Source organism: Mus musculus, chromosome 6 (genome assembly GCF_000001635.26).
Source record: "Mus musculus strain C57BL/6J chromosome 6, GRCm38.p6 C57BL/6J".
Lineage (NCBI taxonomy): Eukaryota > Metazoa > Chordata > Mammalia > Rodentia > Muridae > Mus > Mus musculus.
In genome coordinates, this window is record NC_000072.6 from 112,632,639 (window position 1) to 112,649,955 (window position 17,317).

The following is a 17,317-nucleotide window of genomic DNA, read 5'->3' on the forward strand; positions in this document are numbered from 1 at the left end:
TACTCTGGTAGTGGAGTATTACTATTAATAATTATTAGCAGTGGCAGTAAAATAGCACTTATGGATTTTTTTTAACTCAGTGATGATAAAGGGCACCATTTTTTTCTGAGTAACTACTATTAGCAACCACTGTAACAATTACCTTACATACTAGCTTTAATGCAGACCTGTTCTACGTTTCTTACCATCTGCAAGATGGACAGAGGATCAGAAAGAAAAAAGGGGGGGGGGGGCAGGAATACCAAGCTCATTTTGTTTTCACCAGCCATGTTGCTTCAGCCAGAGGAAGTAGGAACTCAAATACTCTTCATCTGTAAGGTGGTACTATTCATACTTCCCTACATTTCTATCAATAAAGTTTTACTAGATAACCAACTGCGAACTTCATAAAGATCAGCTAAGAAGAGCTTAGTGGGCTCCAGAGCTAGAAAACTAAGATGACAAGGCCTCAGATGACAGGTAATAAAAAGAATGTGTTTATCCAAGCTTATAAAACAACAGCAATGAGGTTCACTTAAAAATTAGTCCCAATGCATGAATAGACACAGTGTGGGTTTCCATTGCTGTGAAGAGACACCATGACCAAGGCAGCTCTTATAAGGAAACATTTAATTAGGGCTGGCTTACAGTCAGGGAGGCATGGCAGCTTGCAGTAGGACAAGGTGCTGGAAGAGACAAAAGTTCTACAACTTAATCCACAGACAGCAGAAGGTGGCTGTGCTGCAAACTGGGAGGAACTTGAACATTTATGAGACCCCAAAGCCCCACCTCCAGAGTGGCATACAGGCCACACCTCCTAATAGTGCCACTCCCTATGGCCAAGCAAACACATGAATCTATAGGGGCCATTCTTATTCAAACCACCATAATGACCAACTAACCTAGGGAGGTTGGCCAAGCAAACTCAAATTTCATTCGAGCAACAGTCAGTCTGCTCCCCTCTTCCGATCCCTAATCTGTGCCCCACCCCTTTCTACATGCAAGCAATGTGATCTCTATCTCATGCTTCTCAGCCACGTGGAGCATGCCTGCCCCTGGATCCTAAAGCAAGGTTTCTAACCAGGGGAGAGTTGGCAGTCTCAATGTTAGAAGAAAACCATATGTCTAATACATGAACTGATTATTCTTTAAAAAACACTACATCTTTCACTGTGCTTTCTTTGCTGTTACACAGAAGTGATGGACTGGGGAAACCCATGAACTTGCTAGTTCTAATATCTCAACTGTTTGTTCAGTTCCACTTCAACACCCTCAAACTTTATTCATCTGGCCTTGGTGCTTTCTGAGGACTTGGAGAACTGAAGAACTAAGAGCTTTACTATTGCTGGGGCTTGTGGGATTAAGTCACATCCACCTCTTTCAATGGACCCTTCTCAGAAACTGGGGAGACATCAAATGTTGCTGCTGTCCTCCTACCTAAGGCAGTAGGAGTCTACGTGTCGACAGACACTCTCCCTGGCCACTACTCAATGGTATACTAGGGAAGCAGGTAACAGCACAGCTCCTAAGCAGTGTGCTCTCCCTAACCCACAGGGATTGCTGGTATACCAGGAACTAACTCACAGCACCCAACTGTAGGTAGCTGAAGCCCATAGCATGGTAGGTACCTTCAGGCTCCAGCATCACTTTTTTTTTTTTTAAATTGGCACACTACCAAAATACTACTATTTTCTAAGTCTACTGAAGGAAAGAGTTGGAAACTCTGAATTAAGGAGAGAAGCACTCCTTTTGGGCCAGTAACTCTTATGAATGTGATGAGTGTGCTCTTTCTTTTTAAGGAAACCAGAACAGAGTAAGTTGTTTCTAAATATTGGAGATTTTTGGCTCTCTGTAAAAATTCAAGTTTGAAATACAATTAAATATTTATGCTTATGCTTAGCTTGAAACTTAAACAAAAGCAGTATCTCTGAAATATCAACTACCTAATATAAAAGATTTCTTAGGGTTTCACTGCTGTCGCCACGATCAAGGCAAGTCTTATAAAGGAAAACATTTAACTGGGGCTGGCTTACAGTTTCATGGTTCATTATCATTATGGTGGAAAGCATGACAGCATCCAGGCAAACATGGTGCTGGAGAAAGAGCTGAGAATTCTATAGAAGGGGTCAGATTCCCACACTGGGCAGAGCTTGAGCATAGGAGACCTCAAAGACCACCCCCTAGTGTGACACATTTCTGCCAACAAGGTTGGCACACCTACTCCAACAAGGCTATACCTCCTAATAGTGCCGCTCCCTGTGGGCCAAGTATTCAAACACCTGAGTCTATAAGGGCCATTCCTATTCAAATCACCACAGAAATCATCTTAAATTACCCAGATATTGACTATTTCAAATAGGTACCAAATCTCTCTAGTTAAATGGGCAAAGAAACAAAAGCACAAGGTGTCACTTCAGTTTGTTTTATTTTGAACTATCGGAGGAATGAAAATCTCATAGACAAACCAAAAGACAGGGAGATCACAATGTGAGGTGACTGTGCCCAGCACCCTGCACCCCCACCGCCAGGGAATCATAGAATAACCAAAATTCCAAGGATGAGCATTTCCTATCACTGTAGCCTAACTGGATGACAAGCCTCTGACAATGGGAGTGGAGAGGTCCAGTACAAAGATGGCACTGAGACTGCACGTGTTCTGTTCAGCTACAGCAGCTGCACTTAAGTCCATCCTGTTCTCTTTCCAACAGTACCAATGGAGGATACCCAGTGCCCTGCACTGTATCAGCACGAGCAGAATGACTCCAGGCTATGATCTGTCCAAGGAGGGCACACATTTTAAATCTCACTGACATGACTGGAGCACAGTCACTCACTTACCTTCTCTGAGAATCTGCTCCTTTAAGAAGCAGGGGTGAGGGTGGGAGGCATAGGGGGCTTTCAGAATAGCATTTGAAATGTAAATGAAGAAAATATCTAATAAAAACTTGTTAAAAAAAGAAATGAAGTATTATCACTAAACCATAAATGTGTGAAATAACTATCCCTCCCAAACCATATTTTCTCTGAGCTTCTAAATTCTTGATACATTTTAGTATTTTATGTGCAGTATAACCCACACCCCCAATAATAGGTTACACAAGATGCTTTTAAAATATACTGAGCACAGCAAGAAAAGCATAAAATGTCATCTTTAAGTCTTCTATAATTGGCTTTTGCAGAATCAATTTTTAAAAAAACCCTCTGCAAACAAAAGCAATCACCTGTAATGGCTGAATTCCTGAGATACAGAGCGACGTGTTATGCTTACTTGGTAAAATCAATAAAAGCAAGCAGAATCAGCGGTTTACTATGTACCCATGTTCCAGAATGGATCTGGGTGAGAGGGGAAAAGGACAGAGACGTCATACAAATTAATTCTGCCTTGCCTACTGATGAGGAACCCAGACAACCATTCCAGGAAGAGATAATGGAATGCTATCTAGTTATTAAGCTAAGGTAAGAGTTAAAACCAGCCTGCAAGACTTCCAAGACTGCAGGCAAGTAGAACCCACCCACATGGCTGTTCTTCACCTAACTTGAACATTCAGTTCTTAGACCACGAAGGCAGTGGTGGTCTAAAATACAGGCTGATGGAAACCCTCACGTTGAAATGGGAGAATGCCTGGGATGGAGTGAACGAGAGGCTTAAGTCTCCCTCTAGAGAGGTGGCATCAGCTCCCAGATCTCCATCCTTCATCCACAGAAGCAGATACTGTGTTTACGACTTCTCAGCAAACTTTCTACTTTGAAACACTTGTGTTCTATCTTAGCTCACCCTTTCCTCAGACTCTCACTGTCTCTAAGACCTTGTAATACCTGCTCTTCTGATAAAAGACAAGTAGTGTGGCAGTGACTGGAACAACGAATCCCAAGCAACCAGTTAAAAACACAAAATTCCAACAGCAAAAGGTGGTAAATGACGGATCATTTTTGCCCCATCCATTTTTTTACACTAGTACATGGATTAAGGGATTGTGATTTTTTAAAAAGTAAACTAGAGTCAGCTGTTAACTGGCCACCACCTAGGAGACCTGCTTATATTGATTCAAACAGTTACTGCCTGTCTAACAGTCAGAAGGAACTACGAGTTCCTGCAGCCTCTACAACTTTTCTCAGTGTTCTTAAAAGCACACTCGCTACTCCTTTTTGTTCTTCATTTTTCTCAATGAATAATTAATTCTGCCAACATTTAAAAATTGAACCATTTTTATGAATCAAACAGCACACACAGACATATCTTTGGACAAGAATATCCCAAGTTTGGAAAGTATTCGATAAGCAGCAATCCACTTTGAACAGTTCGGTTTACCTGGTGGGAGGGCATCAGACTCGGTATACAGGTGCCTGCCTATGGGGCCAGCACTGCTAACTGCACCACACACGCTACGTGCTTCCCCATATCACTGGAAATGATGCTTTTCTCCACTTCTTGCCTCCAAAGTTCTGCTTTGCTTAGTAAAGCTTTTCTCATCCTTTGGTATTCCAGTAATCTGATGTCCCCACAGTAGATAGATCAGCTGCCCTTCCCCCACCATCCTATATCTTGCATATGAAAACACCAATCACATTTATTGTATTTACCCAACTATCTTTTTCTTAGTCTGAATGTCTGTTCTTGTAAACCTTGACCCATACTTACTATGCACAAATAGTGTGTTAGGCCCATAGCAAGTTGTCAACGGAGTCTCTGAATAAATTAACTCTTCTAATAGATTCTATCTTACTCTAAAAGTTCAAATTCTAGCTACACAAAGTCTCATACACAGGACATTAGTGATGGTAATAATGCCCATGTCTCTCAGCAGATGGAATCAAGAGTTCAAAAGGTTGACTAGGAGATGATGGCGCCCATCTGTAATCCTAGCACTCAAGAGACTGAAATAAGAAGATGACCATGAATTAAAGGGCAGCCTGGACTACAACAGCCCACAGGCATAGCTAAGCTCCCCTTCTAGGAGGCAAAGGCAACTGTGCATGGCGATAGCTGCAGAGTCCAAAGAGCTCTAGAGATACACACTCAGCATTCCCTTCTTGTAGGCAAAGACTAAGGTTTGAAAAATCCCATCTGTTCTCATAAAATGTACCAAAGCCAAACCCTATTCCTACCTTTAGTTAATATCAGTACCTAGCCTAGGCAGATCTCCTTCATACCCTGTCCCCATTCCTTCAGTGTGCCAGGCTTAGCCTTACTGTTGCAAGACAGTCTGCCCAACACGAGGGCTGGAAGCAGTAGGGAACAGCTCCAAGTTAGATGACATGAGTTCCCTGGCCCTGCATGAGAACTTAGCCAAGCGTTTTCGACCGATGAAACCTCAGTCAGACAATGGCAGATAAGTGGCAGGGCCCGGCTCTCCCTTGCTTTCATCCTCAGAGCTCTCACCTACAAGTGTTCCCTTATCAAGGCCATCTCATCAGTTCTCATGACCCTGGGGCCAGCTCTTCCAACTGCAGCAAGTGGGGGAGAAGGACAGATGGACACACATACACACACACACACACACACACACACATGTCACCTATGGTTGATGAGTGGTGAGGCCAGCACTGGTTTGATGACATACATCTTTTCCTGCCTCACCTCCCATTCCCTTCAGAGGAAAGTCAAATATGTCTTCTCATACAAACCCTCCTGTCGGGTCTGCTCCCTCATGGCTAAGTACACACTTCATACTTCTCTTCAGAGGAAAAAAGCTGGGTTGGTTGAGGGCTCTACAGTCAAACAGTAGGGTCAAACCTGACCTTGCCACTTACTTCCTGACTAACAAGACTCCTGGCTATTTCATTTCTGCATCTCCAAGTCGCTAAGATTATATACCTTACATCACCACCAGTACTAGAGTAGTAGCATCTCCTGAAGCTCACATAGCTCACTGCCTCCCTAACAAGGCTTCACTACTCTGTAGTCTTGAGTAACAGAACTACTCAGGAGGCTCTCCCAGAAACACAAAAGCTCCTGAGTCCAAGAACTTCCTGAGAGACCCATCAGCTCTGAAACATGAAGGGACACTCCAGTTCTCTGACCTTTCATCTCAAACTCATGCTCTCCTGGATTCCCAAACCCCAACCATTAGGGATACCCAGTCCTTGCCCTGACAAACACTGCAACACCCAAGAAAAGCTACACCTTATATTGTCAGACCACGACCCATCTGTACCCTTCTAGCTGTAAGAGAGTACACTGGCTACTTAGAAAGTGCTTCCTGGTCCCCTCACTAAGCAATGTGTTCACCTGACCTTATCCATAGCCAACTAAGATGAATGACTCATGCCATTTTTCCCTTAAGCTATCTTCATTATTTTCCATTTCTCTCAGAAGTTAAGAGAGGTTAGAATTTAACGTTTTCTAAAAAGGTAGTAATAAGGTTGGGGGGGGGCGTTGTTTTTTCCTCTGGCTTTCAATTTTCTAGATCGCTCTTTCAGAAATGATTGACAAATGGAGAAAAATTCTATGAAACTAGAAAACACAGGCCAATGGCTAAGTACTATTTGGTAAGGGCCTAAAACCTTTGCCTATTCTTGAGAGGAATTTCATTCATAAAGATGCTATGCCTAATGGATAGAACTAGACCATGTCATCCTGAGTGAGGTAACCCTGACCTAGAAACACACATTAAAGGCGCCTAGCTCAACTGTCATCATCCGGCAGCTGATGAAAACAGATGCTGAGACCTAGAGCCAAACACTAGGGAGAATTCAGGGAGTCTCATGAAAGAGTAGAAGGATTGAGAGAACAGAGGGGCCAAAGATACCACTAGAAGACCTACAGAGATAACTAACCTGGGCCCATAAGGTCTCTCAGAGACTGAACCACCAGAGCATGCATGGACTGGACTTAGACCATCTAAACATAGGTAGCAGATGTGCAGCTTGGTCTTCATGTGGTCCCCTAACAATTGGAGCTGGGGCTGTCTGACTTGGACTCTGTTGCCTGCCTTTAGATCACTTTCCCCTAGCTGGGCTGCCTTGCCTCACTAGAAGAGGATTAGTTTAATTCTGATAGGACTTGATGTGCCAGGACCTGTTGGTACCCAGAGGGGGCCATGAGGGAAAGAGGTGATAGGGTGGGACTGGGAGGAGAAGAGGCTACAATCAGGATGTCAAGTGAATAAATTAATTAATTAATGGCGGATGGGGGGGGGGGGAACTACACATGCTGTGCCTAACTTAACACCAAAAAAGTCTTCACTATTTGGGGGGGGAGATTTAGAAAGGTTACAATGTTATTCGTTCACACATTGACTCATTTTTCAGAGGCCTACCCTCAGCATCTGTGGGAAGACTCACCTACCTGAGTTAGGACAGGCTACAAATGTGACTGACCACAGAATCATGGTATTAGCTAATCTTCCCCCCCACCCCCACCCCCACCCCAGACAGGGTTTCTCTGTATAGCCCTGGCTGTCCTGGAACTCACTTTGTAGACCAGACTGGCCTCGAACTCAGAAATCTACCTGCCTCTGCCTTCCAAGTGCTGAGATTAAAGGCGTGCGCCACCACACCCGACCTAGCTAATCTTTATAAGCTAAAAATTCACAACTGCTCATGGGGCTCAGATAGTTAGTCTCGCACAGCAGGCTCTGACCATAGGTTGACCAAATTAAATGGAAACAATATTTAACACTCTATGCAAACTCATGGATACTATTTTTAAAGTTAATTTTTAAAGCATAAATCTTCCTTTTTAAAACATGTCCTAGATGTAGAAAAATCAGACATTTCACTTATAGCATAACAACCAAAATTCTTTCATTATGGATGACTTTTTAAAAAGACTTACATTTTTAATGATTTCAAACCTACAAGCCCCAAGACCTTCCAGTTGATAACAGTCTATCACAGCTATCCGTGTAGCTACATATATACACAACACCCTACCATAGAAAGCACACTGTTGCCAGTGGTATTTACTTCCTCCGTATGGCTTTCTTAAATGAAGCCATACAATAAATCAAAAAATTAAATATTGCTACAGTAATAGAATCCAGAGACCTTATTTGTACTTCTCCATCCATGCCAAAAGATCACCATCTCTTTCAAATTAAAAATTTTTTTTCAAAATAATGATCTAAAGATTCTTCCAAGAAAAAGCATGACACAATTCACAAATCATTCCTTTATGAAGCTAGTGTCTCTCTTCTCTAATCATAATCAACAGAATCTTTGCTTCTAATTTAGCCTTCAATAAAAATGCAGTGTCCATAGTTTGCCAAGAATCAGTGAATAAAAGCATTCTTTTCTTGATTAAAGAGAACAATAAGTTAATTTAAAGAAATTTGGACAAGACTCGTGAACTCCCGGAAATCATCTAGCAAGGAACTGTACAACAATCTGAAATTCTTATTAATCTGTTTATCTTCTATTTTCAAGCTGGCAAAAGAAGGTCAATATAGTATTAATAAAGTAAGTTCTAAAATCTGTACTTATAAGTTACGCTAGCAATAAAGACCACTTGATCATAAAACCTATTTGGACTGGATACACATAGTGAATCTTACGACTATTTTTAGGTGTCAATCTTCCATTTTATATAAGCTTGAATACTGTTCTAGCACGAAACAAAACAAAACAAAACACCTAACCTCTTCATTCAACATGGTCAGCTCTGTACTGTAAGACAGCAAGGCTGCAAGGCAGAAAGACAATTCACACGTTTTTACTCACAGTAGACCCACAACAAGAAAACTTTAAAATACCATGGTCCTACTGTAGAAAAAAATAAAGAACCCATCGACCTACACATTTGTCTATCTGTGGAAGGCTGATTATTAATGCGCTAGTGTTATTTCAACCTAGTTAAATTATGAACCATTATTCCTTTAATTTTTCTATTTTTCACAATAGACATAAATGATATATAATTTTTAAAAATTTTTTTTAATTTGGGGCATTGCTGCAAATGTTCTATAATCTGTCAGTGTGCCTTTCTTATAAATAAGTCCAGGGGCTGGAGAGATGGCTCAGCGGCTAAGGGCACTCATTGACTGTCCTAGAGGTCCTGAGTTCAATTCCTAGCAACCACATGGTGGCTCACAACCATCTACACTAGGATCTGATGCCCTCTTCTGGCATATAGGCATACATGTATACAGAATACTGTATACATAATAAATAAATCTAAAAAAAAATCAGTCCATACAATAACCATAGCACATAACTATCAAAATCAAGAAGTTAAATACTGCTACAGTAACAAAATCTGGAGACCTTATTCATATTTTTCCAATCATACAAAAGATAGTATATCCTTTAAGTTAAAAAATTAACTTTTCAGCCAAGTGGTAGTGGCACATGCCTTTAATTACTGCATTTGGGAGGCATGGGGAGGTGGATCTCTGAGTTCAAGGACAGCCTGGTGTACAGAACAAGTTCTAGAACAGCCAGGGTTACATAGAGAAACACTGTCTCAAAAAGCCAAACCAAGCAAACAAACATAAAAAACTTTTTGAAAATAATGACCTAAAGATTCATATTCATTACACATACACACACACATACATATAAAATAACAAGATGGTCATAAAGTAAAACTTTCTGATTAAAATGCAAAAGATAAAGATACAAATACTTCAATATAAAAAGTGAATGAAATTCTAGATTTATTTTATAACACTAAGTTGTAGATGAACATTCGGTTTACTTGCCAACTCTACAAAGCTAAAAGGTTGACACAATTTTAGGATTGCAGAAGATCTCAACAAAGGCACTACAGTATCCCATCTCCCATACCTCTGTTGCCTGAATATAAAATATAAAATACAAATAAATAAAAATCACATATCTTTAATAGACTTTGATTTAGCTATGAAATTTAGTTTTGACTGGCCTTTCTTACTCTGGATCATTTTCCCGAATTCTACGGTGATAATTACACTAGTCAAATGGTCATCTCTTGGACTATTTAAGTTTTGGAGTCACTAAATGACACTGGCACTAACTCTGTGACAGCTTTCTGCCAGGCCACCATCATCCTACATTATAAATCACTTCATGTTTTCCAATTAAATGATGAAAACTGTCTGAACTGAGTTAGGAACCTTATTCACATTCAAATGTTGCATTTCAAAGTCCAAGACAACAATGCAGATGGCAAGACAAAACATACTGTGTGACAAGCAAGCGGGGGGGGGGGGGGGGGTCAATTTAGCTACAATACTTCCCTCCCACTTAGAAAACATAATATATACACACCCAGAGAATGTTTTTAAACTTAAGTAAATAAAAGGTTAGGTTTTCTTTTTTATTATTATTATTATTATTATTATTATTATTTTGTTGTTGTTTTTGAGACAGATTTCTCTATGCAGCCCTGGCTGTCTTGGAACTGGCTGTATAGACCGGGGTGTCCTCAAACTCACAAAGATCCTCCTACCTTTGCCTCTCCAGTGCTGGGATTAAAGGCAGTGCCACCATAGCCCAGCTAAGGGTTGTTTTTTAAAGATCAGTTTTATTTACTTATTTTTGTTTGCATGTGTACCCCTGGTTGCTGTGGAGTTCGGAAGAGATGCCAGATCCTTTGAGCCAGAGTTAGAGATGTTTATAGAATTTTCAGTTTGGCAGGCAGTCAGGTTCTACAGAGCAAATTCCAATACAACGATTGCCTAGCCAGGGCTCTTAAACATTGACCGGCCCATCTCTGGAGCCTCAACATAGGGTTTTAATACCATTTTTGTACATATATAAAAATATAACAGAAAGTGGTTTAAGTGTCCCTAAAATATTCCATCCCCACCTCTTCACGTTTGCTAAACAACTCTAAGTTTGCGTCTTCCCACACAGTCATGCTGAGGCACCACCAGCAGACTACAGCATTCTCAACAGTCCCTGCCTGTACGCAGTTTCTAGGAGCTCATCCAAAGTCGTTCTCAGACATCTTCTCTTTAAGACTTTTCTTTTATTAAAGATGTAGTATGCATGCATGCATGGATGTATTGTACATGTCTGACTAATGAGTTATGTGTACCACACGCACACAAGTGCCTGTGGAGGCCAGAGAGCATCAGATACTCCCAAACTAGAATAACAGCTAGTTGTGAGCTGCCTGATGTGAGTGCTGGCAATCAAATTCAGGTCCTCTCCAAGAGTTAGTGCTCTTAATCACTAAGTCACCTCCCAGGAGTCTTGGTGAGGATCCAGTATTGATAGTAGGATCCAGTATTGATAGTGTAGCAGAAGTAGTTTTCTTAACCCAAAAAACAAAATAAAACAAAAACCAACTAAACAAGAAAACCCCACTGCCTATCAGGTTTGTTCTAACAACTCAAGGGGGAGAAAAGAAAGTCAGTTTAAGATCCCCACATTACCCACCCACATCCCAGTTTGCCATCTCTATGAAGCCGACTCTGCAGATAAACAGAAGAGAAAGTGACCTGACCCGGACTATGATTTATCCTCTAGATCAGCGGTTCTCATGGCTGTGCGTGGTTACAGCTACGCAGCAGCAACCACATAATGTTCTGGCTGGAGGTCAGTACCGCAGGAGGAACTGTATTAGAGGGTCACAGCATTAGGAAGAGTGAGAAGCACCGCCCTAGATGGTTAGTGTTGACTGTCACCTGTACAGAATCTGGGACTAGCTAGGAGACAAGCCTCCAGGCACACCTAAGAGGTTCATCTTGATTGGGTTCACTGAGATGGGAACACATACCACAAAGGTGGGCAGGACCATTCCCTGGAGCTGGGGTGTAGATGCCAGGGAACTGAGAAAGTGAACCCAGCACCAGCACTTACCCTTCTTCTTCTCCAAACTAGTCATAGAACCAATCGGCTCCATCAAGTTAAACAAACAAACAAAGAAACAAACAGAAAAACAAAAAAATCTTGATTTTCTTATGAGGATCAGAACCCCAGACCTGTGAGCCAAAATAAATCCTTTCTCCTCAAAGTTTATTTTGTCACAAAAACAGAAAAGTGACTATGAAACAAACATAGGAAGCAGGTATTTAAGAGAACCAACTTGTACACATGTCTTACCTATTGCATGAGTCTGAGTCCGAGGAGAAAAGAATATCAGTACAACTAGAAGAATCATCCGGCCTCTCAGGCTCCGACGGGCCTGGCGAGTCCAGCTGGGGCTGAGGAAAGTGGTTTGTTACTGAGACAGTATCTGAGAAGCTCACATTATCTTCTTGTGCTAACAAGGAAAAATAAAATTTTTAAAAATTAAAGAGGATCTTAATGTACACTTTATATAAACTTTTATATCTCTTTAACACTTAATGTTGCTATTTCTACTTTAAAAATGGAAGTTAAGAAGAAAACATTGACTCTAAAACTATAAAATAAGAAATGATACTTTGGGGATAGGGGCATTCAATACATGGTTTCCTCCATGTAGCCCTGGCTGTCCTGGAACTCTCTCGGTAGATTAGACAGCCTCAAACTCACAGAGATCCACCTGTCTCCACCTCCCAAGTACTAGGATTAAAGGCATGCACTACCACTGCCCCGCACAAGAAATAACACAAGAAATCTTACTGTATTTTTCAGGATTAACTCATTTAGAAGTAAAGTTTCCTTTAAAACGGAGGTGGGACTACCTTGTCATTCTAATAGAATTTTCTATTAGCATCTTACTAAGGAATAATTGACAAATTAACAACAGATTTAACAACAAAATCACACAATTTGTCACATGACACGATACTGACCAACTATGGATACTTTTTTGAACACTTTTAAATAAAATCTATTCATTAAGGAAAACCAATCAGACACAGAAATCTTGCCATTTGATCTGACACATTCCTGGTCATACTCTTCAAATTCTGCTTTCAAAATTTATAAATAAAGATGCAGAGATACCTCAGGGTGGTTTGAAAGGTTATAAAATATAGGCATAGCCAAATATCTGAAAATAAAGGCACAAAAAATACCAGCCGTGCCAGATTGTCTGTTGCCTATGACTCTCCCTTTTACAGTGTGTGCCAATATGACAGGGCTTTACTCTCTCCTGACAATTCACATAATGAATAAATAATTAAATGAATAAAAGCAACTGTGAAGATTTTATTAGTAGAGAAAATATATTGAATTGGACAAATTTTTTTAAAACAAAAATAGCTTCTCAAGTTCATGCATTCAAGATTTTCAGAAATGACCCTCAATGTTTATTATACAGAAGTCCAGCACGGCACGCATCACCAGTGCAAACTAATGTTACCTGTACCAATAAACCATCGTGACCACAGCAGAGCCACAACCTCTGCTGTTCATAAGGGAGAGCAAGGCATTAACCAGTGACTTGCCAGAAGGTTCAGAACTTCCTATTATGAACATACCACATGGAGAGGAACTCCACTCACCACCAAGACCATTCATTCAACCAGTAGTTGGAGAGAATACAGTCGGGCTGGCAGATAATTTTAGTTAGGGTTTCTACTACTATGATGAAATTCCATGACCAAAAAGCAAGTTCAGGAAAAGAGGGTTTATTTGGGCTTACACTTACAGCACTGTTTATCATTGACGGGACTGAAGTTAGTACAGGAACTCAAACAAGACAGGATCCTGGAGGCAAGAGCTGATGCCAAGGCCATGGAGGGGTGCTGCTTAGTGGCTTACTCAGCCTGCTTTCTTGTAGAACCCAGGACCACCAACCCAGGGAAGGCACCCTAAACGGGCTGGATCCTCCCCCATTGAGCACTAATTAAGAAAATTCCTTTTAGCTGGATCTCATGGAGGCATTTCCTCAACAGAGGCTCCTCCTCTGATGACTCTAGCTTGTATCAAGTTGACACAATGTCAGCCAGTACATGGGAAATAGGGATTCAACTTAAACATTTACTTTTGCACAATGACTACACTCTTCTCTTCTTCCCCTCTTACATTAGTTTATAAAAGGTAAAACTCCATCAAAATGAGTATCATTTAATGGTTTGTGAGCACTAAAAGTCAGGTATCTTTCCCGTTTACCCTTAAACCTTGAAATACAGGCTCCAAACAGCCCAAATGTGAAACTCAGACAACAGACTTCCCCTGAGAGAGGCAGGTCCCCCTTGAGTGTGCATGCCTCTTGCTCATTACAGGGGGATACTACAAAATACTAGGAAGAAATCATGAGAATGGTACAATTTGTACAACAGTGCATTTGGCAAGACTTCATGTATATAACACCAAAAGTATAAACAACAAATGAAAAAAAAAACTGGACATACTAAAAAGTTAAAACAGTTTTGTGCATGAAAAGTACTATCAAGAAAACAAAAGACAATACAAAAAGTGTCTACAAATATTTGCAAATCATATATATAGAAGGAAGAATTGATATCCACAGTAAGAAATCCCTAAAACTCAAACAAACCCAAACACCCAATTAATAAGTAGGCAAAGGACCTGAATAAATTCCAAAACAGATGGCCAGTAAGTACATGAACAGATGCTGAAACTTCCTAAAAAAATAAAAATCCAATCATGATGGCATGCCACTTCCCACTTTGTAAAATGTGTGATGGCTACCTTGGTTATCAACTTGACTATATTCGCAATCAACTAAACCCAAGTAGCTGGGCACACCTGTGAGAGATTTTCTTGACAGGCTCATTTGAGGTAACAAGACTCACCCTAAGTCTGAGCTACACTTTTTGATGATAAGCTGAGTTATAAAAGAGAGAGAGAAGGGAAGTTTCTGCTTTTTCCCTGCTTGCCCTCACTCTCTCTGGCAACTCCATCTACCCTGTTGCTGAGGGTATTAACTGGCATTAGGAACTACTTCTTTGCACTTCCAACATAGGCTGAAAGCCAGCTAGACTAGCTGGACTGAACAACTTGGCCTTTCAATCAGGAGACAGATATTTTGGACTCGCTAAACCACAGCCTGAAGCCACTAAATACCCTACTCCCATGAATCAGTCTCCCCCCCCCCCCCTCTGTGTGTGTGTGTGTGTGTGTGTGTGTGTGTGTGTATTCTGTACGTTTTATTTCTCTAAAGAACCCTGACTAATATAGATGGTCTCCACAACAAGGAAACACATACCTAGAAGGTGATTTCCACAACAAACAAAACTAGCAAGTGCTGCCAGGCTGTGGAGAAATGATGCATCTGCTGTGCAGCACAATGTGTTGGTTCCTCAAAAGGTTAACCCTGGAACTACCATTTGAACCACAAAGCCCATTTAGACACTGTCTGGTTAGCTTGAACTATCAGTTGGACACAACCTAGAACCATATGAAAGAAAGTCTCAACTGAGGAACTCCCTAGATTAGGTTGGCCTGTGAGCATGTCTGCGGGGGATTGCCTCGATTGTTAATTAATGTAAAAGGACCTAGCTCACTGTGAGTAGTAGCATCCCTAGGCAGGCAGCCCTGAACTGTATAAGAAAGCAGGATAAGTATAAACTGGCCTGAGAGGCTGGGAGCAAACAGTATTTTGCATGGTTCCTGCTGTACTTCTTTGCCTGTGAAGTAAATCTCTTGGTTAGAAGTCATGCTGTATGGGAGAGCAAGCAGACCTGTCTTCAAGTTCCTGGCCCTGACATCCCTCAGTAAGAGACCTGGCATGTAAGCCAGATAAACTCATTTCTCCCCAAAGTGTTTGTTTGTTTGTTTGTTTGTTTTTGGGGGGGGGGTCAGAGCTTTTTATCACAGCAACAGAAACAACAGACGTATAATAAAACAAACTGAAAGCAGAGTCTTGAACAGATATCTGGGAACTAACACATACAAAAACAGTATTCACAACTCAATAAGGCAAAATAAATAATCAATAAATAGATGAACCACAGCATGCACATACTAAGGAATACTATTAAAGCCATAAAACAAAAGAAATTTGAATATCTGCCACTACACAAGACAATTAAAACATGCCTAGAAAAATAAGCCAATATAGGAAGACAGATACTACCTAATTTCACTTGCATTAGGTACCCAGAGCAAACAAATCCATAGACAGATACAACAGAGATCATGAGGGAGATGTGGGAGAACAGGGAGTGTTATGCTGCACTGTGTACAGTTTGTACTGGGGATGCTGAAAAGTTTTGGAGCATAGACAGATGGCTAAACAGTATTATGAAAGCATTTAACAGCCATGAATTATGCACCTAAGAACTAGTAAAAATATGTTATGTGCATTTGTCACAACTAAGAAAAGTAGTAAAGAATTTCCCCATTGTGATTCTGTTTTGCTCATGGACCAAAGCATTAGCAACAGAAATACAACATTAATCTCAAATTTAAAGTTAGACCAAAACTAAGTAATGCATCCCAACTACATTGCTTCGACTCTTCATCCCAACTACATAGCTTCGACTCTTCATCACAACACTCCATCCAAAGTAAACATCAGAGTGCAGCAAGAAAAATAATTCTCAGGGCTGGAGAGATGGCTCAGCGGTTAAGAGCACTGACTGCTCTTCCAAAGGTCCTGAGTTCAATTCCCAGCAACCACATAGTGGCTCACAACCACCTGGAATGGGATCCGATGCCCTCTTCTGGTGTGTCTGAAGACAGCTACGGTGTACTCACATACATAAATAATTCTTTAAAAAAAAAAATCTCTTCCTAGGTAGGTTGCCTTAAGATCTTCCACAGAGCATCTCTATGATTGGGGTGCTTCACGTGTACAAGGTAAGCAGACCTCAGGGGTCATCTCTTCAGGACACTCTTCCCTTGTTTCTAAAGCAAGCAATAAGCTACTTTAGAGTCAATAATTGCTACATTAATCTTATCTAAAAAATAAAATAAAATACTCCATTAAATACTGATTAACTTCAGTAAATGACATTGGTTTTATGTTTTTTATAATAAAAAAAAACAAAAAACAAAAAACAAAAAACTGAGGATGGCTGAGTGGTAAATCACGGACACCAAGCCTGACATCCTGGGTTTGGTCATTGAAACCCACCTGGTGAAAGGACAGAGGCAACTCCCACAAGTTACTCTACAACTTCCTCACATGTACACGAGTGTATGCACACATATACACACAGTGAGTAAGTGAATATAAAAGAAACCCACCACTCTTGTAGTAAGTCTTACCGATACACTCAGACGGCAGTGTTTCTGCAGGTTCATCTGCTCTCATCAACGGCAGTGTCTCTGCAGGTTCATCTGTTCTCATCGACGGCAGTGTCTCTGCAGGTTCATCTGTTCTCATCGACGGCAGTGTCTCTGCAGGTTCATCTGTTCTCATCGCTGCAGCTTGTGAAACTCTGCCAGTTTTCTTATACCCTTTTTTGGCCTGATCCACCAGAAGCTGGAATGCATTCTGGTGCTTTTTACCTAAATTCAAAAGCACTGTAAGTGAGTGAAGCATCTGCACATGACACACTGAGTATCAGGTGCACAGCTACTCAGCAACACCATTCACAGTCACCGGCACTGGATGCAGCGTGCCATG

General features: G+C 40.9%; 1 protein-coding gene across 8 annotated transcripts in view; it reads right to left on the reverse strand.

Moving 5' to 3' along the window:
• Rad18 (RAD18 E3 ubiquitin protein ligase) overlaps window positions 1–17,317 on the reverse strand; it is a 76,841-nt gene that overhangs the window by 12,788 nt on the left and 46,736 nt on the right. For 5 of the 8 annotated variants that reach the window (NM_021385.2, NM_001167730.1, NM_001381931.1 and 2 more), the window contains 2 exons: window positions 16,957–17,199; window positions 11,950–12,109 (listed from right to left, as the gene is read on the reverse strand). The exons of 1 other annotated variant lie outside the window; for it this stretch is intronic. In NM_021385.2, the coding sequence (NP_067360.2) occupies window positions 11,950–12,109; window positions 16,957–17,199 (403 nt within the window). Of the gene's footprint in view, window positions 1–11,949; window positions 12,110–16,956; window positions 17,215–17,317 lie in introns of all 8 variants that reach the window. 2 more of the 8 variants (XM_006506434.4, XM_017321689.2) reach the window with 2 other exon arrangements.